Below are 24,882 nucleotides of genomic sequence, written 5' to 3'. Positions count from 1 at the left end.
TCTTCCAAGATAAACTGAGTCCAAAACACACATTTAAGTAAATGAATATATTAGCTTGCTGCCTCAGATTGTTCACTATCACCTACTGGGGACATGATCTTATCAATTCCCACAACAACCTGCATAAAGCAGGTTCATTCTGCGGATGAACAAACCAAGACTCAGAAAGACTGAACAGCTTTGTCAAGGTCCCACAGCTAGTAAGCAGTAGATGTGGATTTGAATTGAGTCTCTCCACTACAGATCTTGTCCACAAAGGCTATACAGGATAGTCAAGCTCCATTCTTTTATTATGCCCACTGAATCCTCAAGCAATGGAAGTGCCTTCCTGGCTTCCCTTTGTTGGGTTTTATGGGCTCTTTGGGGGCTAGTACAAGACAACTAGAAGGTCTTTACTTGTAACTAAAGGTAGACTGCTCTACTTTGCCAACACCCTCACCACTCATACTGCATAGGAGATGAGGACAGAGTGGAAATGTGTAAATTCTCTCCACCATTTCATTTTACTTTATTTCCTCGTTAACATTAATAATGTAAACATTGTTGAAAACCTATGTGTCAGACTGGCCTGGAAACCGGGGTTTTAAAACAATTCACAGAGAAAGTATTTGGTAAATTTGGGTAAGCAAATCCCTTTTGATTTTCTGATCTCTGTCTTCAAGCTTTTGAGCACAGAGCCCATGACAAGTCAGTTGAGAATAGCCCTGAGCAGCCACCTCTCACAATTCGCTAGGGAGGTTATTACCCAATCAAGCCTGTTCCACATTCTATCCAGCTCCCTTCTAGCCCTTGCTAATTGCTCCTAATTATATATCTCAAGAATTCCTCTCTCCCTGGGGTATGTGTCCGTAAAACGTGTTTTGTCCTCTCATGGGCTAATTAGAATTTGCAGAAGGGAGCGACAGTGCTTGGAGCCCTCTGATCTTCTGGAGAGGGCCTGCCCTCATTTGTCTTCCTCATTGAATTTCTTCTACTCTGCCTTTCTGTTTAGATGCCTCAGCCAGGTGTAGCCATCCTGTGGATGGATGAAAAAGGTCTCCTCTCTTTGTTCAGGTACCTTGCAACTTGGCAGCCTAAAGAATCCTAGTATGCTAGAAGTGCAATTTATATTTCTTTTTCCTTTTTTGCACTGCTTCAGTGCAAGTTTTATTTTATGAAGTTTCATTGGCATTTTTCAAAGTAGAAAGTAAGTGGTCACTCTATAGTCTTTAAATGTGTAATTTGCACACCTCTGCATTTTTTTACACAATATCTTCTGCCATGTTGGTACATGCAATATCGACTAACTGCAAGTTTACATTTCACCAATTTTTTGATTCATTTTCTCTTGGTGATCACCAGAGGCATAAGTAACTAGGTATCTCACACCTTGTGTGTCCATGCCTTTTTTCTGGTTGTATCTTTTTTCTTTGGCCCTGCTGCTATTTCTGCAATAATACTGCACATCTCAGTGCTGTAGAGAGTCGCTGTGCTGAATCAAATTTGGGGGTACTACCACAACTGTGCTCTGAAGACCTTTAGAAAAATAGTACAGTACATGAGAAAGAGGAATGGGCTGACAGTCAGGAACCCGAGATTCAAGCTATGATTTCACCATTAATATCCTCGGGAAAGTCACTCTTCTGTGCACCTCAGTTGTGCCGCTTCTAAAACGAAAATGTTTTATGAGACATTCTGTTACTCAGCCTTCATTTTGTTTCATTCACTGTTTATTCATTTAGAGTTACAGAGTTTTGATGAGTTTTGTTGACACACAAATCGAACAAAATGCAAATTGATCTTTATTTAGCCTTATTCTCCCTCCAACAAATGGTGGCCTGGAACCACCTACTTCAACTCAGCCAACTTGTTTTTATTGATCACAAGTGAAAAGTCCTTTCTGCTCCACCTAGATTTGTGACTTCCCCTCTCCACCCTTCAACTCCAAGATTCCTGGCTCAGATCACTGCCCTCTCTTTTGGAAGACACATTCTCTACTTTTTCCTGTGGGAATTCATCTTATTCCTTTTTCACCATTAATTTTATACTAGTCAATAACAAAAAAACTCACCCATGTTTCTCTGAAAGGCCTTTAAAAGTCAGAGAGTAGTAATATGAAAAACTTAAATTTCTATGAGCATTGGTTATTAATGTGATACTACACAAAGCCAGAAATAGACTTCATTTTTAGAGAAAAGAGGTACCTGCCTTGGCTTGGAGGTTGCCATTTTGGACAGCAATATGAGTTTCCTTCCTTCTTTTTTCCTGCCTCTGTGAATAAGAAAATGCCAGAGACCTTCCCACCCCCTCAGCCAACCCAGTACTCCCTGTTCAGGTGCTTCTGCCAACTAATTAACACCTCCTTCACAAGCTGTAAATTGGACGGCAGATGCACATGAATGCAGAACCCAGTGGGGAGTCTCATGCTTTCTCTATACATATATTTCATGAAAGGCAGGAAGTGAAATCAAGCAGTCTGATGGGAAATTCTTTTTGCCAAAATGGCCACACCTAGAATCTTAAATAAATTTACAGGCTTTTAATGCAAAATAAATTTCTTATATCTTTGGAGGAGAGGCCCGTTTTTGTTGTTTATCAAATGTAATCCAATGTGTTCTCAAAATTCTAGAAATATTATTGAACATCTTTGGGCAGCCCTCAGATGGTACCAGAGATGGAGGCACATTTGCACACCTACCCTGGGGGCCATTAAACATTATCTTCCAACCCTCCAAGGACAAGTGTTTTGATCATTAAATTCCTGCCTCTTGTCTCAATCTACCCCAATCTACCCTTTATTTTGCTGCCAATGTTCTGTTTATGACCCAAATAGGATCATATCACAGGCTTAAAAGAGTTTCATGCTTCTCCATATCTCACAGGTATATTCTAAACTATTTAGTATAGGTCCGTAGCCGCTCAGGGTCTGTCCCCTGCTTATCTTTCTCTCCTGACATCCACTCATATTGTATGCACCAGCCAGACTGAGCATCTGCAGTCCTCTGTATGGGTGATCTTCTCTTACAGCTCTGTATTCTAGAACTGCCCCTGCCCCATTCATACTCCAGAAGCCATAATTCCTACTTTCTCCAAAGAGCTTGGAAATAATTTTTTCATTGATGTGCAATTCAATTCAATGCAACAAAGTCTATCGAGTATCTATTCTGTATCAAACATTCTACAATGATAAATAAGTCATAAGCTCTCTTTCTCTCTGAGAAGCTTACAAGATAGTGGATGGAGTAGGGGAGACAACAGTAACTATAATAAACTGTGATGGGTCACCCAGAGGGCATGATCCAAGGCCTGTGGCAGCACAGAATAACTTATTCTTCAAAGACGGTAGCCAGGGTTGGAGACGCAAATGTGTTAGGGGAAACTCCTGAAGAGAGGGGAACATCAGAATGGGTCTCCTGGTGCTTTCTGCTCTTTGCTTTGGTTTCATGCTTCCTGGCATGTAGAGGGCAGTTCTTTCCATTAAACAAAAAGAAGATAACATAGAAATGGATTAGCCAAATCACATGGAATGGACACAGAATGCTGAGGATATTAAGTATCATGAGTATTGATGTGACAGAATAAACTGCAATAAGTCAGAAATTGGCTAACTTCCCTTTAAGTAGAACTTATCTTTCCTTCTTAGGGAGAAATGTCTATCTTTCTGTAAATACACACATTAATATCTATAACAGATAGCTAAACATCATCTCTTGTGTGCAAGCAAAAATGCAGAGGTTTGCAACCTATTGTTGAAAAAGTTTTAACCAAAATTTCAGAATAATTTGAACTTATAGGTAATGTGTGAAATAATGAAATAGGCAGATGGCAAGAAATATAAAGGAGATGTACTGAAGTCTCCACTTTCTCCTTACTAAAAAGCAAGCGATGACCTTAACCAGGGTGTGCAAGAGAATAGCCTTAGTGTGAGTGTGGCCAGTGTCTTTACAACTATGCAGGTTGGTCTGTGTGACAATGCCCGCTTCTCGATTTCAGTGCCGGCCTTTGTCTCTGCATTTGGTTCTCAAAGTGTGGTCCGCAGAATGGCAGCATCAGCATTATTTGGGAGTTTGTTAGAAATGCAGAATCTCAGGCCCTTTTCCAGACTCACCAAATCAGAATATGTGTTTTATCAAGATTCTCATATAATTCAAATGCACATTAAAGGTTGACAATCACTGTGTTGCCTCATTAAACTTCACAACATCCCTATGGAATTTTAACTCTCAGTCTTAGTCTTCAAGTATACTGAAAATGCCTGATCAAATCCCCTGTAGTGTATATTTTCATGTGTGTAAAGCATAATAGTTCAGAGAGGTACCCCAGATTGTATTTACTTGCATTTCCTCCCCCATCACATATGTGCACCACACATATTTTGAGAAGTAAATCAATAGAAAATGTTTTCCCCATTAAAACTTCTCCCCTGACTCTCTTCCAACACACATACACACAAAACTTGTCACCAACTTTTAAATAACAATTATAAAGCCAGTGTGTTCGGAGAGGGAAATGCTTGTCTAATTTGTCTTGGAGGAGTAAAGAAAAACTTAAATTACTGTATACAAATTGTAGTGAGAAGGGAAGCCTAGTTAACACTCACTTTTTTATTGTTCGTTGTTGGGTATTCCTGCCCCGCCCCCTCTGCCCCCCCTCCCCCGACTCCGCTTTTTAATGTTACCTGATTAGTGGAATAGAATTGCCAAACCACTTCTAATCCCACTGAGGGAAATAAACAGTGAGTGGGACAGGAACACCAGCAGCCTAACACTTCATCTTTAAGTCCAGTTGGGATATTTCAGTTTGGAACTGTATTTAGGTAGAAGAGGTAATACATATAGACTGCAAAGAGCCCAATCAACCAGCAGCAAATTTCATTCCCTCTCTGTCTCAAAATCTCTCTCCCTACTCTTTTTTCTAAAAGCAGTTCTATTTATTTCTGACGGGGAGGACTAAGTACTGAGGAACTATTGAAAAGGCAGGTCTGCCTGACAGTAGTCAGTCATGTCAGGGTTTGATAAGCACCTTGTTGACTCAGATTCACTCTCGCATTACCGCTGGTACATCCTGGAGCTATCAGGCCCCTCTTGATGTTAGAGTCATGATTCTGGCTTTCAGAGAGGCCCAACTTGTTAGGCTGCTGTGGACACCTTATAGAGCATATGCCAGGATCACAGAGATGCCCTTTATAACTTCCTCCCTCATGTGGGCACCCCAGTTAAATAATATACCAAATGCCAGGAATAATTGATCAGACCAGGGCTATGTACCTGAGCCAAGATGGGCACCTCAGAAGCCCTTCTTTGTGGATTTGAAATCTAGATTGATAGGATAAAATTCACATCTATCTCTATGTTTATGTCTTTATATTTACATACATATCTCTATGTACAGAGACTGGCTGATTTACTCTCTTTTCTCTATGCTGGTGAAGCATAAGCCTTGGAATGTAGAATGTATATCATTTGCCAGTTGTGTGGATCAGAGAAGCAGAGGCACAGGTCTGCAGAGATGGAAGAATAGAACAGCCAGGCCAAAATGACCAGAGATGAAAGATGAGAGGGATTAACATTTCAGACCATTCCTCATATCTCCTTACATTTGTACTCTGTCTTTTCAATAACTTTCCTTCATTACTTAAGCAAACCCAGGTTGGCTTTTGTTACTTACAAACAAAAAGGTTGCTGCTTTCCGGCTGGCTGTGCAGAACTGTCCTTTTATCTGCTGACATCTCGACTTTACCCCCCAGTACTCTACTCTCTGCACCAGTTTTCAGGCTGCAGCCCAGGGGTAGTAAGGCCAAGAGAGGAAATCTCCTCTAAGTGGAGGCTTCTCTGCATGATTCTAGTGGTTCCCATGTTCCAGGATGCCACATCCCACTGGCTTCAGAGCTCTCCTGAAAGCTCTCTCAGGCAGCAAAGAAGGCAACCTTTTCACAGGTATCTTCCTGGATCCATCATCTTGGTGAATCATTCTTAGCACCAACGGCCAGGTAGACTGATTCTGGCTGCAAAGCCCTTCATAGTTGGAAAGGTAAGGGACGACAGTTTCATAGCAAACTTTCCAATGAACACAGCTGAGCTGAGAAAGCGAAATGACCCAAGAGGGAAATCAATCATGGATCCTGAAGAAAATGCTGAGATAGGAAGCTAAGTGACAGCACAAAAGCATGTCAGAGCTGGATAGACCATCTGCTTTGACAACTTGATTTTAAAGATGGGGAAGGGAAACCAACATTTATTAAGGGCCAGCCATGTGACAGAAGTGTGAATCCTCAAGAACTCTGTCATTCGGGCATGATCCTAATTGAGTAGATGAAGAAACTGAAGTTCAGAGTGGTCAAGTAATTTGCTTAAGTGGTGAAGAGAGTGGATTTTGAGGGCATCTTAACTCTGTAGCTCAAGACCATAGTCACCCAACAAGAGCCTGGTCTCAGAACAATCAGACGAGTGCTCTTCTCATCTCTCCATGCCACCTCCACCACAGAGCATTTTGTATGGCTGGAGTAGCAGTGATCTCAAGTCAGATGGTCAGAGCCCAGCCAGGCAGCCTGAGATCTACTGCAGAGAGGAAAACAAAGCCTGAGCCCAGGATTTCTCATGGCAACTTTGCCTCCACCATAGGCTGTGAGCAAGCCTGCCCAATAATAGCTCAGCACAGCCAAGTCAGGTTTTGAAAAGGGATAAGGTCCTGAAAGGGGTGGGGACAGAAGTAATGAAGCGATCACAGAGGAGACAGAAGTGCCTAGACTTCTTGTTCGGGTTTTCTCACTTCCTAGCTGTTACCTTAGATAAACCACTGATTCTGCATCTTGGTTCTTCTGTGGTATTAACCCGGACTAGATAGTGTTCTATGACTGAGCTTTGGAGCTCTCAGGCAGCCAAGGGGGCCTAGATTGCAAATGGGCCTCTTCCATCATGGGTCTTTGGTCTCAGACATAAATGCTTCCTGGGGACAGGATAATGGCCTTTTCAAGGTCTAAACAGAAGTGAGCACAGAGTATATGCCAGGGAAAAGAAAGATGATTTGGAGTTGATGATGGAAGACCCAGATGTGTGGTTCGGCTACACAGATGTGCCCCACAGTACCTTGGGGAGACTGTTAGCTTAATGTGCCATGCAGATGTACAGGAGGGGTAAGGGGAATTCCATACAGCAACTCTGCAGTATAACAGGTCACGCTACATACACAGGCAACACAAAAGACTGAGCCATACAGATGTTCTGTGTACCATACTCAGGGACATGGTCTACAGATGCTCACTGTGGACTGAAGAGCATAGCCAAATTAGGAAGCTCTTGGATCAGAAATAACAGTGCATTATTTTAATTTAAAAAGTATCAGACTACAACAAATGTTTGCATTGTACACCATTTGCTACCTGGCAACTGACAAGGTGTTTGTTGAGTCCTGATGTGATACACCTTAAAGAGGTTTCATAGCCTTTAGAATTTCCACTGCACATCTTCCCTCCTTGTACTTTGGGGGCCTACTGACTCTAGGCTCTAAGAATCCTCCTAGGCTTGCCTCTAACATTCACAGAGCCTGGGACAACATTACAAATGGAAGCCTATGAACTCAGAGATCTACATATTTTTAAATTCCAAAGAAAGTTTACAAAACTGTTGCATAAAGTATATTTTCCCCCTCTTTCTTAACAAAGATACTTTCATAACAACGTGGTAGGCCAGGGTTGATTTAGGAAGTTGAGAAACAACTTGGATTTCTTGGCCAGAACATGGAAGGACCAGGAGAGCCAGTCCCTGGCCTCTTGCCTGTGACCTTTTCTTCAAACCCGATTCTATCTTCAGCCATGTAGAGGCTTCATGTTCACACATAAACAGTTCAGTCTCCATGTGTAGCTCCATCCAAAATCCCATAAGCAGCCATTCCGTAGACACCCCTCAGGCCCAGGGTTGTACATACTGGAGACCTGATCCAATCCTGGAAGGGTGGTCTTGAGAAGCTTGTGCTGGCCCTAGAAGCAGCATGGGACACTTTGGACAGGGAATTGAGGTTACAGACACATGGAGTAGGTCTAGAAGTGGAGGGAGAGTGGCTTTGGGTGAAGACATCCCTTTGGTCACATGAGGTCCTCACTCTGTGGGGTGGGACATGGGTGGAGGATGGTCAGAGTAGAGTCTTTGAAGCACAGGGCCCAGCACAGGAGGTCCTCCTGTTTGCCTCTAAAAGTGATTTTATAAAGAATATACTGGGCTATCTTTTCTTATGGTCCCAGGAGGATGCTAAAAAGGTGTGTGTGTGTACTACAGGTTGCTCTGAGCTTACGATACAGACATTTACAGGCAATATTATCGGGAGGATCTTATGACTTGCTTGCACTCCAGGCTAGCTCGTTTTCTTCCTTCTTCCATGTGCTGATCTCAGAACCATGGTCCTTGCTGTGATCATTTCACTCTGGGTACATGATCAGTAATTTTTAAAAGATGACAGCCACTCCTTAGCAAGCACTTTACACATGCCCAGGACTGTTCCAGATAATCTATGTACTTATCTTCCTGCTGGAAAATGAAATCAGTTCAGAGCAGCATAGTTTAGAAAGTTACTTGTGACACTAAAAAGCATGAAGTGGCAGAGAACAAGGTCTACCTGACACTAAAACCTGTGACTTTCCTCGATGTCTTTCGAGATGAGAGAAAAAGCAATAGGTCATTTTCCAAAGTGTGTGTTAGTGTATGTGCCCCATATATTCTTTATTGTGTACTGGGAAACATAATGATGATGAGCCTATGCTTTTCCCCAGTGCCCTGTGTGGCAGTCATAGGGATATGCTGTTCAGATCCCCAGTTACATTATGTGTGGTTAGCTGACAGCATTAACTTCTTCAGGGTCCTCTGAAGCATTAACTTTTTCCAGCTCCCTAGAAGAAACTCAGCCAATGAATGACAGTGATAGACAAGACATAGCTTTCTCAGGGTGGGCTTCAGCAAGGGGGTGGTATGATGGCCTAGCTATTTCCACTCAACAGGGAACTCTTTTGGGTAACAACAGCCTTTGACCCAGAACACAGTCTCAGTCTAGCTGGCATCACAGTCTGATGGCAGCCCCTGCCCAATCTGGCTTCTGCTCTTTTACTTTCACAAGTTATCACTCTCCAATAAACGTTTTTGTACTCCCAACTATCTCAGCCTCTGTTTTCTGGAGAACTCAACCCTCAGCATTCTCCCAGAGCCTCATACTGATCCCCTTGGGGCTCTACCCTCACCGGTCCCAGAGCAGCCATTCCCAAAGAGTGTCTTAAGGAACACCTGCCTAATAAGATGCTTTTTTTTTCTTTTTAAATTGTCTCCTAGGTGTCAGGCACCTGTTTATCTTTTTTTTTCCTGTGGTAAAATATACATAAAATTTACCATTTTAACCATTTTCAAGTGTATAGTGACATTAACTAAATTCACAATGTTGTACACCATTACCACTATCTATCAATAGAACGTTTTCATTCTCCCAAACAGAAACTCTGTATTCATTAAGCCATGGCTCCTCACTCCCTCCCGCTCAGCCCTTGGTAACCTCTATTCTACTTTGTCTCCATGAACTGGCCTATTCTATGCACCTTATCGAGGTGAAATCATACAGCCTTTGTCCTTTTGTGTTTGGCTTATTTCACGTAACGTCGTTTTCAAGGTCCACTCATGTTAATAGCATGTGTCAGAATTTCCTTCCTAAGGCTGAATTATATTCTAATAAATGTATAGACCACACTTTGTTTATTCATTCATCAGATGATTTGGGTCGTTTCCACATTTTGGCTATTTTGAATAATGCTGCTAAGAACATTGGTGTACAAGTATCTGCTTTGAGTCCCTGCTTTCAATTCTTTTGAGTATATACATAAGAGTGGAGTTGTTGAATCATATGATAATTATATTTTTAATTTTTTGAAGACCTGCCAAACCGTTTCCCATAGTGCTAATAAGGCACTTTTGGGAAAAGGGTTTCATGGTCAATAGACTCCATCCTGGAACTCTTTCTCGGAGCCCCAAACTTCAGTAAACATAGTAAAGGCTCTGACAGGTCCTGAAGTAAAGAATCTATGGAACTTTGGCCCACCATTCTCCAAACTAATTGGACAGCAGAACCCTTTTTTGCAGAGTGACTAATAGCATACCATCCCCTACTGGATTGGGAAACCAATCTCTAAGCTTGCAGGCCATGACAGGAAGAGCTGGGACTCAGGGTCAGGAATGGGACCACTTCCAACTCTCCAAAATCGCCTGGTGGGTGACCCTGACAAGTTACTTTCCTTCTTCCGTTGGCTCTGCACATGCTGTTCCCAGTCTGGTCTATTCTTCCTCTGCTTCTCTGCTTCTTGAAGGTTAATTTAACTATCAGGCATCTACCACTTCCTTCAGGAAACTGGCCCTGCTCTCCTGTCTCCCCAGGCAGGAATTGGAAGTCCCTCTTCTACTTAGCTCTTATTAAACTGTGTTGCCCTATTAAATGGTGAGGGGCCTCCTGCACTGTGTGGTGAGGGGCCAAACTTAGTTTGTACAAACCACCAGCTGGAGAGCTTATTAAAAATGCAGATACCTCTATCTTACCCTTAAAAATTCTAACTCAGTAGCTCTGGGGCATGCATTTAATATCTCTAAAATGTGCATTTTTAACAAGCACCCCAGGCAATATTCTCAGACAGATGATTCTTGGAATCCTGTTTTAGTTCTGTAAGGATAAGAGCCACTTTTACCTCTCTTTATTTTACACAATATTTGTTGAATGAGTGAACTAATGAACGAGCAAACAAATGATTGAAACGACCTCGGTTTCCTCCTCTGTAAAATGACAAGTTTGAATTGGGTATTCTCTAAGCTTCCTCTTGGTTAAACTTCTCTTTATAAAGTTCACGTTATTTTAACCCAGCTACTGTTTTTCCCAGCAGCTTTCACATCAGAACCGTACACAAATCTAAGCACATCAACCCACCGGAGAGACCTGCTGGAGAGGATTTAGTCCGTACTACAATTTAGCAAACAACCCAGGACTCATGAATAATCATATTTTTGGAACTGTCAATTTTATCAAAAGCTAGAGATACAAAGAGAGGCATACAATTGTGACCCTGTGAATTCATTCCCGTTCTCTGACTAGCTGAGAGTCAGCACCAGCAGGGCTGACAAACCCCTGGGTTTGGGGATTAGGGAGCTAGGCATTATGGGAAACCAGGGCCAGAGAAGGTGCTGGGGTGTTGAGCAGCTCTCCTGCTGTGTGGAGGAGGTACAGACCATTAGCATTGTCAGCTTCCCCTGACTCTACTCCAACCATTTCTCAGCAGACTTTGAACATAAAAACCCTACCTTTCCTCTCCCTGAGAACACCACAAGTTTTGAGAGGCAGCTCCAGCTTCTCACAAGAGCTATGGCCTGAGAAAAATGAAGTTTCCCATTATTTATAACCTCTCAGCATTTCAGAGGAAAAGGTTGGCTATGGCTGCCAAGACCCAGCAAATATTTGGTTAGCCTGGAAAGAATGGGTGCTCATTTTCCAATTCTCACAGATTTCTCTATGCCCAGTTCCTTTTATTAAAAACCTCAAATTCAGAAATACAGTCAAATGGCACTCCAGACTCTAAGCATTCATCTGTATCCCAGGGAGCAGAACCCAGAATCTAAACAAAGAAAAGCTTCATCAATAGAACTCATGAATTTCCTCTAGGAACAGGGCCCAGCGTAGCAGAAGAATCAGCAGAGGGGCTCCTAACTGCGGTTTTCTTTGGGTGCATACTTATGGGAAGGGCCAGGAAGTATTCCTTCAGTTGAGTAGGGTCAGCACACTCTGGCCCATGGGATAAATCCTGCCTGCTGCCTTTGCTGTTTGTTTCTGACAGCCTAAGAATTAAAACTGGCTTTTACATTTTTAAATGGAAAAAAAAATCAAAATAAGAAAACTATTTCATGGCATCTGAAAATTATAGGAGATGCAAATTTGTGTCCATAAATAAAGTTTTATTGGAACAAAGCCATACCCATGTGTTTGCATGTTGTGTATGGCTGCTTTTGAGCTACAGTGGCAGAGTTGAGTAGTTGAGGCAGATACTGCATGGCCTTCAAAGCCTGAATATGTCCTATCTGTCCCTTTGCAGAAAAACTGCAGATGCCTGGAGTAGGGGATGTATGACTTGGCCTTCACTGGTATTTGAACTAAAAACTATAAAAATTATATGCACAGTTAAATAATTATACAGCAAGCACCTGTACAGCTTAACGTGGGGGTCAAGAAATAAAACATTGTCAGTCAGGACTTCAGGGTCCTCCATGTGCCATTTGTTCTCGAACGGAGTCAATTAGCATCTGGATTTTTTGATATCTTCCTTACTGTTCTCTATACTTCTAACACCTAAACTCTATACAGTAGTCCCTTCTTATCTGTGCAGAATATGTTCCAAGACCCCAGTGGATGCCTGAAAACACAGGTAGTACTGAACCCTATATATACTGTTTTCTCCTATATGTATGTACCTATGATAAAGTTTAACTTATAAATTAAGCATAGAGATTAACAATAATAAAATAGAACAATTATAACAATATACTGTAATGGTATGTGAATGCGATCTCTTTCTCTCAAAATCTTATTGTACTGTACTCACCCTTCTTCTTGTGGTGATGTGAGATGATACAAAGCCTACACGATGAGAGAAAGTGAAGTGAATGATGTAGCCCAGCGGTCCCCAATCTTTTTGGCACCAGGGACCGGTGCTCCTATGAGAATCTAATGCCTGATGATCTGAGGTGGAGCTGAGGTGGTGATGCTATCGCTGGGGAGCGGCTGCAAATACAGACGAAGCTTCGCTCACTCGCCGCTGCTCACCTCCTGCTGTGCAGCCTGGTTCCTAACAGGCCACTGACCTGTACCTGTCCGTGGCCTGGGGATGGGGGACCCCTGACGTAGGCAGTGTGATGGAGTGTTAGGCTACTATTGACCTTCTGAAGATATGTAACAAACACTTCACAGCTTCTCTTTGGCATATCTGAGTTGCCAGCATAACTACTCTTGAGCTTTGGAGCCAAGCACTGTGATACCACAAGATTTGCTCTGATAACTAAGATGGCGGCTATGACGTGATTAACGTCTCCATGCTATATATGCTATTCTCGTCAGGGCAGGACAGAGTAAGACATCGCGAGATTTTATCATGCTACTCAGAACAGCGCGCAATTTAAAATTTAAACCTCCCTTCCCCGCATTCCCACGGATGAGAGTTGAGGAAGGAAGGTCATCACAACCAGTGGGTCAGGTGGCCTTCCAAAGCCTGCAAAGTGGACAGGACTGGGAATCAGGGACATGGTAATTGTCCCTTTCTCCTTCAGGAAATCAGATAACTTCAAAGGTCAGGGTATCAGCTCACTGGAAGCTGATACTCGTGTCTTTCTCCGCAGGGTTTTAGAAAAACAGGGCAGAAAATGTCCCCTCCTCCAATGCCCAGCATGCTGAAAACCCCATCACATGGAGGGCCAAGAACTAGAGGCATTTCTGAGGCATGATGTAGCACTACATTGAAAAGGTACAAATAAACCCCAAACTCTAGCACACATTTATCCAGTTTGTGAAGCGGATTAATAGAATAACCAATAAAACATGTATAAAAGCTTTAATTAAATCTGATGAAATAAAACTTCATGTTTTATTTATGGACACTCCCAACATGTAAAGGATTCAGGGACACATTCATTTTTACTGCCATTTCGTCCTCATATCTATAATTAAATCCAGGCTGCAGTTCTGGCCCAAAGCAATGCAGCATTTTAAAGCTGGCCTTGGACACTCCCTCCCCTACCCCATCTGCTTTTAATTATAATTACCATTCCAATATGAAGGAGGCTGATGGTAAAACAAAACAAAATAAAACAAACAAACAAATAGTTGCCATTGTGTTTTAAAATGACATGCTGAAGGAGGATTTCAGGCAGGTGGGCATATCCTCTATTTCCAGTTTTATTCTGTACCAAGTGCACAATCCCTTCATTTTACTTTTGACATAAAAAAAGGACTTCATGAAACAAGACAAAATAACTTATGATTATATGAAACATAACTGTGACAAATCACAAAACTATACATATTAATAGAAAAAAAGTGTACCTAATTCTTTAAAAGATTTATGACAATAAGCACCAGATGTGCCCCTAGAGTAAAATCAGCCCCATATCCAGTATGATATATGCAGTTCATTTCTCTACGTGAGTGTATATAACTATGTACAAGAGTCTGTGTGATTTATGGAAAACAGATTTCCACTTTTTCCCCCCAAAGTGCTTTATGTCAGCAACATTACACAGGATGCTCTGCTGTCTGTACAAAATAAATCTCTTCTTTTTTACACTCGCCATTTATCCAATGAGTATTTTTTTTCTTTATCCATTGCAAAAAAAAAAAAAAAAAAAAAAGTAACCGCCGAAATTCCACACCACCAACAAAAAGTGCTATTAAAAAATGCTGCTATAAAATGACATGGTCAAAGCAGTCAAATAAAATACCAAATAATTAAATCAGACATTTACAATCGCTATACCCAATACTTCAAGGCAAGTGGAAAGTTAAGGTTCTTGGATAGGGGAGATGAACATTTACCTCTGTTCTAGCATAATAATGTGCTTGGCAGTTGGTAATTTCAAAGCAACAGAACACCACCAACATTCAGTTTTATCAGTGGAAACTATGCTGTGATCCACTGAAGACCTTTTGTTCATTTTAGAATCACCGATGTAATTTGGGGGAGACACAGGTAAAAGGACACCACAGGACTGGTAAATATTTAAATAATATTTAACAGCTGATCAGAGGCTAAATTACAACTGACATATTGATGCAGTTCCTTTAGGGAATTAAGACAATGCAGCAAATGAAATGCATCTAGGCATAGTGATTTTTTCTTTCTTTTTTTTTTTTTAATGTAATAGGATAATTGGCTTTGGGCTGTGTGTATTTTCACAAACATTAGTTGTCGTTGTTGTTTTTTAAAGGGAATGAAAATCTCTGTTAGAATGTTTATGAAAATGGTTACATATCAAGACTAAAAAGGCCAGGAAATGAAAGGGTATGAATTTTTTGAACATTCCATTTTTACTGCTACAAACATAATAATGAAAGTATATATAAATCTTGTGCGATGCAAAAGCAAACAAGAAACAAATTTTAAGGTCAGGTGAGATTCTGAAATCTAAGGACAGCATGAAGTCTAGAAGGAACCTGAGTGTCCCATCCTGAGATCTTAAGCTCAAACACGTACCCATCAGGAAACACTGAGGGGTACATGAGGGGCTCTCAGCAATGCAGATGGCACTAGGCCCTGCTTTCTCTGCTAACAGGAAGGCCCTTCTCAGGGGCAAGGCCAAACTCTTGCTGAGGAAGGAGGCTCTGCAGGAACCACTGCCCTTCTCTCTCCAGCTCCCACTAGCCCCCATGAGGCGAGAGAAGGGCAGAGCCGCTGCGAGACCACGGTAAGACCAGAGACTGGGACAGGAACATCTCCAGCTAAAGAGGGAGATGACATTCATGGTTTCTGATGTTCAGCTTCTGTCTTTCTCCTCCTTCTCTCTTTCCACTTTAAATTATATAAAGTCATAAGGCAGGGCTGACAACAGCAGCTGCAATAACGACCCTGCCTTTTCATCTTTTTTCTCCTTATTACGCAAATTAAATGTATTTTGAGTTTCTCATAAAGACTTCGGTATTTAAGAATGGACAGACTGTCTCTCTAAAGATACCAGAGCTTTCCTTTCTTTCGAGTGTGACAAAGGACACATGAGGGATGCCAGTTTAACATGCATGTGTCCTTGCTTAGGCCAACTGATACACCTACAAAATCTGCAAGAAAGGTGGTACTTTATACGCAGTCTGAGAGCTCATTTAGAAAGGAAGCCCGATGTGTACACTTTCATAAAGTAGAACAGATTTTTGTAAAGTGAATACCTTGTCTCTTCTGCAGACTTGAACATCTGTATTATGGCTTTTCTCAGATCAGAGCTCACTAGTCAGAGAAACTAGACTGACCAATGCACTGTAAAAACGGACCTCACACTTGGTTCTTTATTCACCTTACTGTACCACATGTTTCAATGAAGCCCGGAATCAGGCAGAATACTACTGACTGCAGCCAGACTGGAAGGACCCATCTGTCAGGATATAAACCATCACGGGATCCCAAGTCTGACATCAAGCTGTTTAATTATCTTGTTGAAGATTGTAATTATTTTTGTTTGACAAATAGCATTGTTTCATTTTTATTCAGAAAATATTTTTAAAGAGAGAAAGAAAAAAGTATAAAATGTGACAGTACTGTAATGTCTGAATTTACTGAGTGTCTTTGGCGTTTGGCTAATTTTTATAGCCTCGGCCATAGGACTCAAGATCTTTTTAATAGCTTTGTAAAGGTGCCATAGAAAATGGCTTCTTCTTCAGGCTTAACGTCAAATGGCCAAGTGCTCTTTAAAAATCTCAGGCCCCCAAACCAGAGTTTCAGAAAAAAAGTTGCCTTCTTCTGCCCACCTTTCCAGAGCTGTTCTCTCTACCTGCCTTAGGTCATACTTTGATAAGAACTGATAATCAGACACGTGGGCATGTCTGAACCACAGTCAAGAAGAGGGTGAGAACAATGCATAAAAAGGGAGAGAAGTAGAGAAGAGAGGCAGACAGACAGGAGTGGATATCTTGAGAGAGGGAAGCAGAGGCTGTATAAAAGAACTGGGAATAGGGCATCTCTAGTTAGGTTTTCCAAGAGATGCCAGGAACCTAACTCAGTGCGTCCCTGTGTTCACATCTTCTAGCACATCTCTGGGTAGAGCACCAGAGCAGAAGCAATGGGTGAACCAGTCAAGTAACCTTTTGCTTTGAACAAGGTCTTTGAGGTGGAGTCGACAGTCAACCCTCAGCGTTCCTGCTATAGCAGGAAAGGTATTGGGCAGTACCTTTCCCTCAGGTAGCCTTTGCTAAATGTAAAACTAACATTCCAGGAGTGCTCACAGGTGCTGCAAGGTAGGCCCAGGCAGAGCTACAGCTGTGGCAAAATGTATGTAGCTGGGTGATTAAAATAATTATTTCCATCCAAAGAACAGACTTCTAAATAATTTTTCCTTTTAAAGTAGATGTCAATAACAAGTCTTTAAAATGAAAGAAAAAAGATAGGTTTCTGAAATATAAAACAAGTTGTAGTGCTTTTCAAGGGACTGTGCTCGACGGAACCTTCTTAATTTGTTTTTGGAGAAACACTGAAAAGCAACCGGTTACCACAGGGATATCTAAGAGGAGGGAGAAGCAGCCAGGTCACTAGAATGCCAGGCCAGGGCCAGACACTCAGGGCCTTTCCAAGAGTGGGTGACGCCCATGCTGTGCTGTGGACCTGAATTTCCCTTGTTATACCTGGCCTTGCATCAGCCAGGAGCGACGCTGAGCACTAGGTGAGGCAGTTCAATGTGCTTCTGGCAATTTCTGTTGCCTTTCTCTGTTTGGAGTTTTCAGCAAGGGTGATCCCCAAACTACATTTTCACATGCACATCACTTCATTGGTGTCCTTTGCGGGTTGACAGCCAGGAAGTAACAGGTATCTGGTAGAGTGAGAGTCTAAATTCCCTTTAAAAAGACAGTCCTGCTGGTCACCAGCAAAACCCAGAGGAAAAAAGGAGCAACCGCAAACATTCCTGTAAAGCCCAGCTCTGATCATCCAGTACCAAAGATACATCTGTGACTTTGCAGGCTCTGCTGATTCAGCGGACATCCTTTTCAAGCAGTCTATGAGAGTATGAATACAAAAGGTGGCAAGCAACAAAAAGGTTCTGGATGCCAGTGGAAGCAGAGACCAGGGGAGCTTTTAGCCTTCCGTATAGACAGAGGAGAGCTGGCTAGGGCAGCGGTCGACAGCACTGATCTGCAAGAATGTGGTGTCTTCAGGCCCGCTGCGAAGAGACTCTCCAAACAGGCTTGAGGAACCTGAAGGTAAATCATACACTGGAAGAGAAAGAACACACAAGTTAACTCCTGCCTTGCCACACTCCCCAGATGTACACTGAGGCAACCTTCCTGGGCTAGACCCTTTAGAAGTTTTCTATCCTTAGTACCTTGATGGAAGAGGAGGCTGATGTTATTTTGGCAGACGGCCAAAATAAGTCTTCGTACAAAATATGGGTTCAGTATAAGTAAAAGTGAAGTGTTCGAGGGAAGGGTGAAGGTGGTTTCAAAAAGGAGGTGCTATTAAATTTGAATCATAAAGAAGGAAGTGATTCTTACAGATGGAGGGGTTAAAAAAAAGAACAAAGACAGAGAGGGAGGAGCACATGGGGCCAAATGTGATGGCAAAGCTCAGGTGCGGAGTATGCAGGCAGACACATGTGAGGGCAGTCTGGAGAGTATGATGAAGCCTAACTCATAGGTGCTTTAAGTGCCAGGCTAAGAAGAGTAGACTTTATTCTCAGCTAAAGTATTTGAGCAGGAAAGTCACTTACTTTATCCTTCATTCTTGGAAGGCATTGGTTACAATAGCATGAAAAGCAGAATGGTAAACATAAAAGAGTCGACTCAGAGAGACGCATTAGAAGGCTCTTTACATGGTCTGGGAGACATGATGGCCCCTAGACTAGGATGGTAGAAGTGAGGCTGGAGCAAAAGGTGAAGAGGAGAAACATTTCAGGAGTAAATTCAACAGAATTTGATGTGCTCGTGTGCTGGGTCAAATCTAGTCCAGCTGGTCACGGAAACCCAACAGGTCTTTCCTGCCAGTCTGCCCAAGTTTCTAAGTCACAGAAACCAACGCACCTGTAATGCCCGAGTGAGTTGAGAAGGCTCTGTGGAAAACATCAAAGCCAGCCTGGCCCATGGATGTGGGGACCAGGTAGTCCTCGAAGGAAGGTACCACACTGCAGGAGCTGCTGGGCGGCATGGTTCTCTGGGAGTCAGGGTAATGTGGGGGGCAGAATGTCTGCAGCTGCCCATAAAATCCTGAAATGCAAGCACGGCATTGAGCTACTGCAAGGCACAACTTTTGAAGATCATTCCAACCTAACTAGACCCTCACAAAGCCTAGTTTTATATGACAAAAGGCCTTTAATGCTTAAGTTCACCTGTAAAATCTTCTATGCAAGTGTTTGGAATGCACCATTTGGACAGAAGCTCTTCCACCTTTAGCTTTTGAAGTTTGCTGGTTTATGACATTTTTATTCCTACTCTAGCACTTGAGGCGAAGGGCTTCTTAGTTTCCCTAGATTCTCTAAAGAGCCCAGGACGCTGAAGCCCTGACCTTCAGAGGACATTCTTGTCCAGGCTCTCCCACCAGATTCTGAGTCCATCTTCCTTTATCCTATATTCCTATATCCTTTATCCTATATTCCTATATCTCATTTTCATATTTGATAAAAACCTGAAGGATTTTTTTAAAGGCAACAGAGATCTATTCATTCATCTGTCCTTCTAGCAAGTAAATACATACACGTTTATATCTTCCTCATTATTTTGAATAGTTACATAAGTCTCCCATAGTTAAATTACTACAATTTACTCAATTATTATTGTTGATATTTGCAATAAATGGGAAAATTGGAAGTGAACAAATAGGATAATGAAGAAATAGGTGGAAAGATTTCTTAATATTTAAAAACAATCAACATTTTACTAATCATGTTTCATTTATCTCTCATTTTTCTCCCCTCACTTAATAGAGTTTTCCTTGGGATCCTGCATGGTCCTTTTCTATAATCTCCCATACCTTCCTTTTCCTTTTTCCTCCTTGCTTTGATAAATTTAAGCCAATGGATTACTTTCTTGGAGTACAATATGCTTTTAAAAATATAATAAGAAATCTTTATTCAATACGTTATTGAAGGGAGAGTTGCAGCTCTGCTGCAAACTCTCTCCATTTCATTGGGTCTGTTTCCTTGACTATAACATGTGAATGTCACTGTCTATGTCACTGGGTTATCGTGAAAAGTAAATGAGTCACTGGATAAGGAAGTTCATATATGACCAAAGTGCACTGACATATCCAGCCTACTGTGCTCACAGCTCTTCTCGTTTCTGATTGGTACTCTAAAGTCCAGGTCCCCAATCCCTGGGTCGTGGACTGGTACCCGTCCATGGCCTGTTAGGAACCAGGCTACACAGCAGGAGGTGAGCAGTGGCGAGCGAGTGAAGCTTCATCTGTGTTTGCAGCCACTCCCCAGTGCTAGCATCACTGCCTCAGCTCCACCTCAGATCATCAGGCATTAGATTCTCATAGGAGCACTGGTCCCTGGAGCTAAAATGGTTGGGTACCACTGTCCTTAAGTGTAACTGCTCAAATTACCCTTGGCTGAGAGGAGGCCTGTTCTATGGGTACTAGAAATATCACCAAAAAATATGCTCATAAAGACACAGTCTGGTCCTCTAGAAGCTTATGATCCAGGACAGAGGGATCAATGGAGATTTATGCACAGGGCACACTCACAGTAGAAAACAAAATAATATCCTTTATAAGCAGATGACTACTTTATACAGAGTCGAAAAAAATCCACATAGGTTTGGGAAGAACATTAAATGCATATTAACACTATAGACTAGGAAAATACCTAAGGAAATTTCATATCAAGGCAGGAGAAGAAAGAATAGAAAATTATTGGCTCTTTCTCTGATACTCAAGGCTTCTATTTGCTCTCAATAGACAAATGGCGAAGGACCCAAACAGACCTCTCAAATACTCATGTAATTCATCAATGAATATGGACAAAGTGTCAATCTTTTAACTAAGAAAAACATAAAAATAAAAACAATGATAAAATACCATATTCTACCTAACACATTAGCAAAGATTTCTAAAAATCATTCTCACTGCTGGAGTGAGACTGGTGAAGAAGTCACTTCTGCATAGTATCGAAGACATGGCAAAAAAAACATAAGCTTTTTGTAAAATAATTTGAAAACATGTATCTAGAATGCTAAAACTCTTCATATTCTTGGACATGGTAATTTTACTTCTAAGAATGTAACCTAAAAGAATATTCCGCAGAACAGAAGAAATTCTGCACAGAGAATCATCGCACTGCTAGCTGTCCTAAGAGAAAATTGAAGAGTCAAAATGGCAACACTAAGAGAATGATTAAGCAATAGTGGTACATTTAAATGATGAGAATATTAAATAAACATTAAGACAATATTTATAAGGAATTTTTAACAGTGTGGAAAGACTATTATAGGGTTTGGCTGAAAAAAACAAACAAGATACAAAACTGAATGTGGACGCCAGGTTCATTTGTGTGGAAGTCTGTATAGGACAGATTTTGAGACAATATATCTATAGTTGTCTTCGGGTTTCTTTTATCTTTTTTTGGCTTTATATTTTTCTGAATTTTAATAGTGGTGAAGAGCAAATATTCTGGAGCCAGACATCTTGGGTTCAAATCCTAACTCAACTACTTAGTAATTGTGTAGTCTTGGCGAATTACCTAGCTTCTTGGCGTATTAGTTTTCTAATTTGTAAAATGGGGTTAAAAGTAGCCTTACACCTCACTGAGTTATTATGAAAATTAAATGAAGTAATATTTACATGTAATATAATTATATATTTATAAAATACATATTTTAATGATATAATTTATATAATATGTTTGCTAAATAAAGAAAATAAAAATGTACAGTTATTTCACAATAAAGTTCTCAAAAATAAAATAATGTTTATTAAGAGAAACATTAAAATAATGTTTATTAAGAGAAACATCAAAAAGGCAATAAGTAAGTCCTTGAGCACTAACCTAATGTAGTAATGAACACAGCAGTGGGAATATGGCTCACTTATAGTTCCCAGGTGGACTCTTCTGGAATGTTCTTGGCCCTTTAGGGATCTGAGCTATATACCTCTTATCCATGTTGGTTCCTAGATCTTGCACTAATTGACACGCATCCTGATTTCTTCACTCACTCAGTGTGGGTTCAAAACAGTAACAAGTTTGAATGGTTTGAAGGACCTGGGATATGCAGCTCGTGATTTGGGAGGTTTCTTAAACAGGTCATGACTTTGGTACCTGGTGGCCAAGCACATGTAATCACGGCATACCCATCAGGAGGAAAACATTACCATGTACCATCATGGCTGGTTTATTAGACTGTAATGTCACCTCACTGAGCAAAATTGACAATACTTGTTATTTGCCCCTACGCTTGCTCTGCTCAAATGTGTCACCCATAAATTCCCTGATAGCATTCCTCAGTGTAATATTACCCTTCCAAGAAGAGAAGGCATTTTTCACTAAACTCCCATATCTCTCCAAATAGGAACATTAATTATTCAAGTGTGTCAGGTACAGTGATGGAGACTTTCACTGGCCTTTTGTGAAAACCAATTCATTCTCTCTTAAATCATGCTTCTAAGATAGCACAGAAATGTCATATGGCTTCAATCTACATTTGTGTGTTGTGATGTGTAAGAGTATAAAAGGTTTGTAGTGTAGTAAAATGTCCCTGGTGAAGAAAAAAAATGAACATTCTGGGCTCCATTTCCCAGTTTCCCCTGTCTGTCTAGATCTGAGTAAGAGGGCAGAGTGGACTGTAATTCCTGCCTGTGGGTGTCTTGGCTGACACAAGACACAGTCAAAACCAGAATGGCCCCGCAAGCATGTTTTATCACTCTCACAGCCAACTCAGGGAAAGAAAATCCTCTTTATTAAATCCCTCCCTCCAAGAAGCCAGTTACTAGAGATGCCAAATACACTGGTGTGGATGACTGTGGTCACTCGAATCAAAGAGCTTTAACATATCCTCTTCCCAGTGCTCCCTCCATAAAACTAATGAAATTTTTAAAAATTCCATTAGGGTCTTGCCACACACACAAACCCAGAGGAAACCTAACTCATTTTTTGGTGAATGGCTCCTGTATTCTAGCTGTTGGATTTCACATAGTAAATTTGGAAGGAACACTACCTCTTGAACCCAAAGCAAAATGAAGCAAGATGTTAACACATTTCGTGAGCATAAAACAAGAATGATGGCAAGGTCAGCAATCTGTCAATGGTCGTTATCAAGTGCTGGTCATGGTGCTGTTGGAGAGACTAAAAAAAAAAAAATATATATATATACATATATATATATATATCTTGTCCCTGAAGACTGATAATACAGTTGGAGTGAGAACACGTACATTTATAATAGCATAAGAATGCACAAATAAATGTATGTTGGCAATAAGTGTGAGTTGTCCCATTGAGTTATAAAATCACCCCTCCCCAATTTTGGAAGTTATTTTACCTCCAAGATGGGATGAGGGTGGGGTGGGAGCAGGGAAGAATTTGCAGATAAAATGATTCTACCCACATTGCAGCTCCTGAATGTCCAGGAGAATCATTTTTCCTCTTGTCAATTTTGGGAAAGTTTTTCCTTCCAAAAATAAACTTGTTTTTCTAAGTATAAAATATATTTGAAATTATACTAATTAGAAATGTAGATAGAATAGAATAAAGAAAGAAAGGAAAAATTATCTTTATTTCTATAATTCGAATGTGGCCAGATATATACACACAAAACTGAAATGTTATACATATTGTTTTGTATCCTATTTCTTCCCTTAATATTATCTATGAGCTTAACATATGATTAAAATTCATTCTTAAAATCCCCTCCTTTTTACTTTGTCACGTGGGCTCACTGATGTCTCTGTGATGATAGGTTAGATTCATGGTCGCTCTTGCTGCTAATGATGACATAAAGCAGCCCCAAGAATCTGGGTGTGGATTTCCTTCCCAAAGTGGAAGGGGAGTGGGGGAAGTTAGAGGAGAAAGGAATTGTGTGACTAACTATGATAATAGAAGGGTTCTCCAGGGCAGCACCATCCAATAGAACTTTCTGTGTTGATGGAAGTGCTCTATATCTCACAGTCTGAAACAGTAGCTGTGTGTGGTTATTAAACATTTATTTGAGCTGTGGCTAGTGTAACTGAAGAACTGACTTTTAAATTTTATTTAACTTTAATTAATTCAAATTTAAATAGCCACATGTGGGGTTCCTGGATACTGTACTAGACAGTATAGATCTAGGGCAATTCGCATTCCCAGGTTTAGCAGAATTTGTTTCAAGAATGTTTCTGATTAAATTCCTGAACAAAAAACACATGATCCACCATCAAAGGTTAAATAAAAGCCAGATAATGATTGTCACACACTCCTTGCCTTCAAGATAGGGAGTATATTAGATTCTTTATTATATTTATTTTATATTTTTCTTACAAATTTATCACTCCCATCTTTATGGAAGGAACTGGAGTATAAATAAGTCAATAAATAAATAATGATCATCCAACCTGCAACCCTCAAGAGGGCTGATGAGCATTATTTTAAGCTAAATTTCCCAGGCAATTCAGCTCTCCTGGAGAAACCACTTTCCCTTCTGGAAGTAGAAGAAGCAAAAGAAAATATGCCACCCACTTTCTCTCCTGCAGACTGTAGGCCTAGCTCACCATGTCCACTGCTATGATGAGTGGATGAGCTATGGTGGAGTATGTTCAACTCTGAGGTTCTAACCAACTGCTTACCCAGATGGATGGAGAGGAATATCATCACCCTGTACACCTTGTCAATATGCAATGTCAGGAGCTGTGTACTTGGTGGGTTTGTTTATGTAGCAGATGGCTTTGCAAAACAAAATTCTTGTTCCCCTTTATGGTGAGGCAGGGTACCATCACCAAACTCTGGGTACCAGGAAAAACACTGGATGGACAACACTAGGAACTGAGGCTGACCCCTTCCTGCAGTAGGCTCTGCCCAGACCATGATGACAACATACAGATGTATGCAGCCCATGTGTGGACCATCAGAAAGGTCCTCTGAAACTACTTCCCCAATCAGACTGTCACCTGATCAGGCTTGGTAGGGTCCTTTGTGTGGGTCTTCGAAAACAATGTCAGGAGTATTTGTTTCCCAAGACCCTTTAACATCTTCACGT

At 41.1% G+C, this 24,882-nt stretch overlaps 1 protein-coding gene across 6 annotated transcripts in view; it reads right to left on the bottom strand.

Moving 5' to 3' along the window:
* Window positions 1-13,570: 13,570 nt before the first annotated feature.
* The window catches only part of GLIS3 (GLIS family zinc finger 3), a 424,356-nt gene continuing 413,044 nt past the window's right edge, over window positions 13,571-24,882 (bottom strand). For 5 of the 6 annotated variants that reach the window (XM_023521261.1, XM_023521258.1, XM_023521256.1 and 2 more), the window contains 2 exons: window positions 18,742-18,924; window positions 13,571-17,937 (listed from right to left, as the gene is read on the bottom strand). In XM_023521261.1, the coding sequence (XP_023377029.1) occupies window positions 17,801-17,937; window positions 18,742-18,924 (320 nt within the window). In that variant the 3' untranslated portion in view covers window positions 13,571-17,800. The remainder of the gene's footprint in view (window positions 17,938-18,741; window positions 18,925-24,882) is intronic. The other variant, XM_023521259.1, reaches the window with a different exon arrangement.

This window comes from Pteropus vampyrus, unplaced genomic scaffold (assembly GCF_000151845.1).
Source record: "Pteropus vampyrus isolate Shadow unplaced genomic scaffold, Pvam_2.0 Scaffold301, whole genome shotgun sequence".
Classification (NCBI taxonomy): Eukaryota; Metazoa; Chordata; class Mammalia; order Chiroptera; family Pteropodidae; genus Pteropus; species Pteropus vampyrus.
Note: the sequence above shows the minus strand (reverse complement) of the source record. Positions and strands in the feature narration are given on the sequence as shown.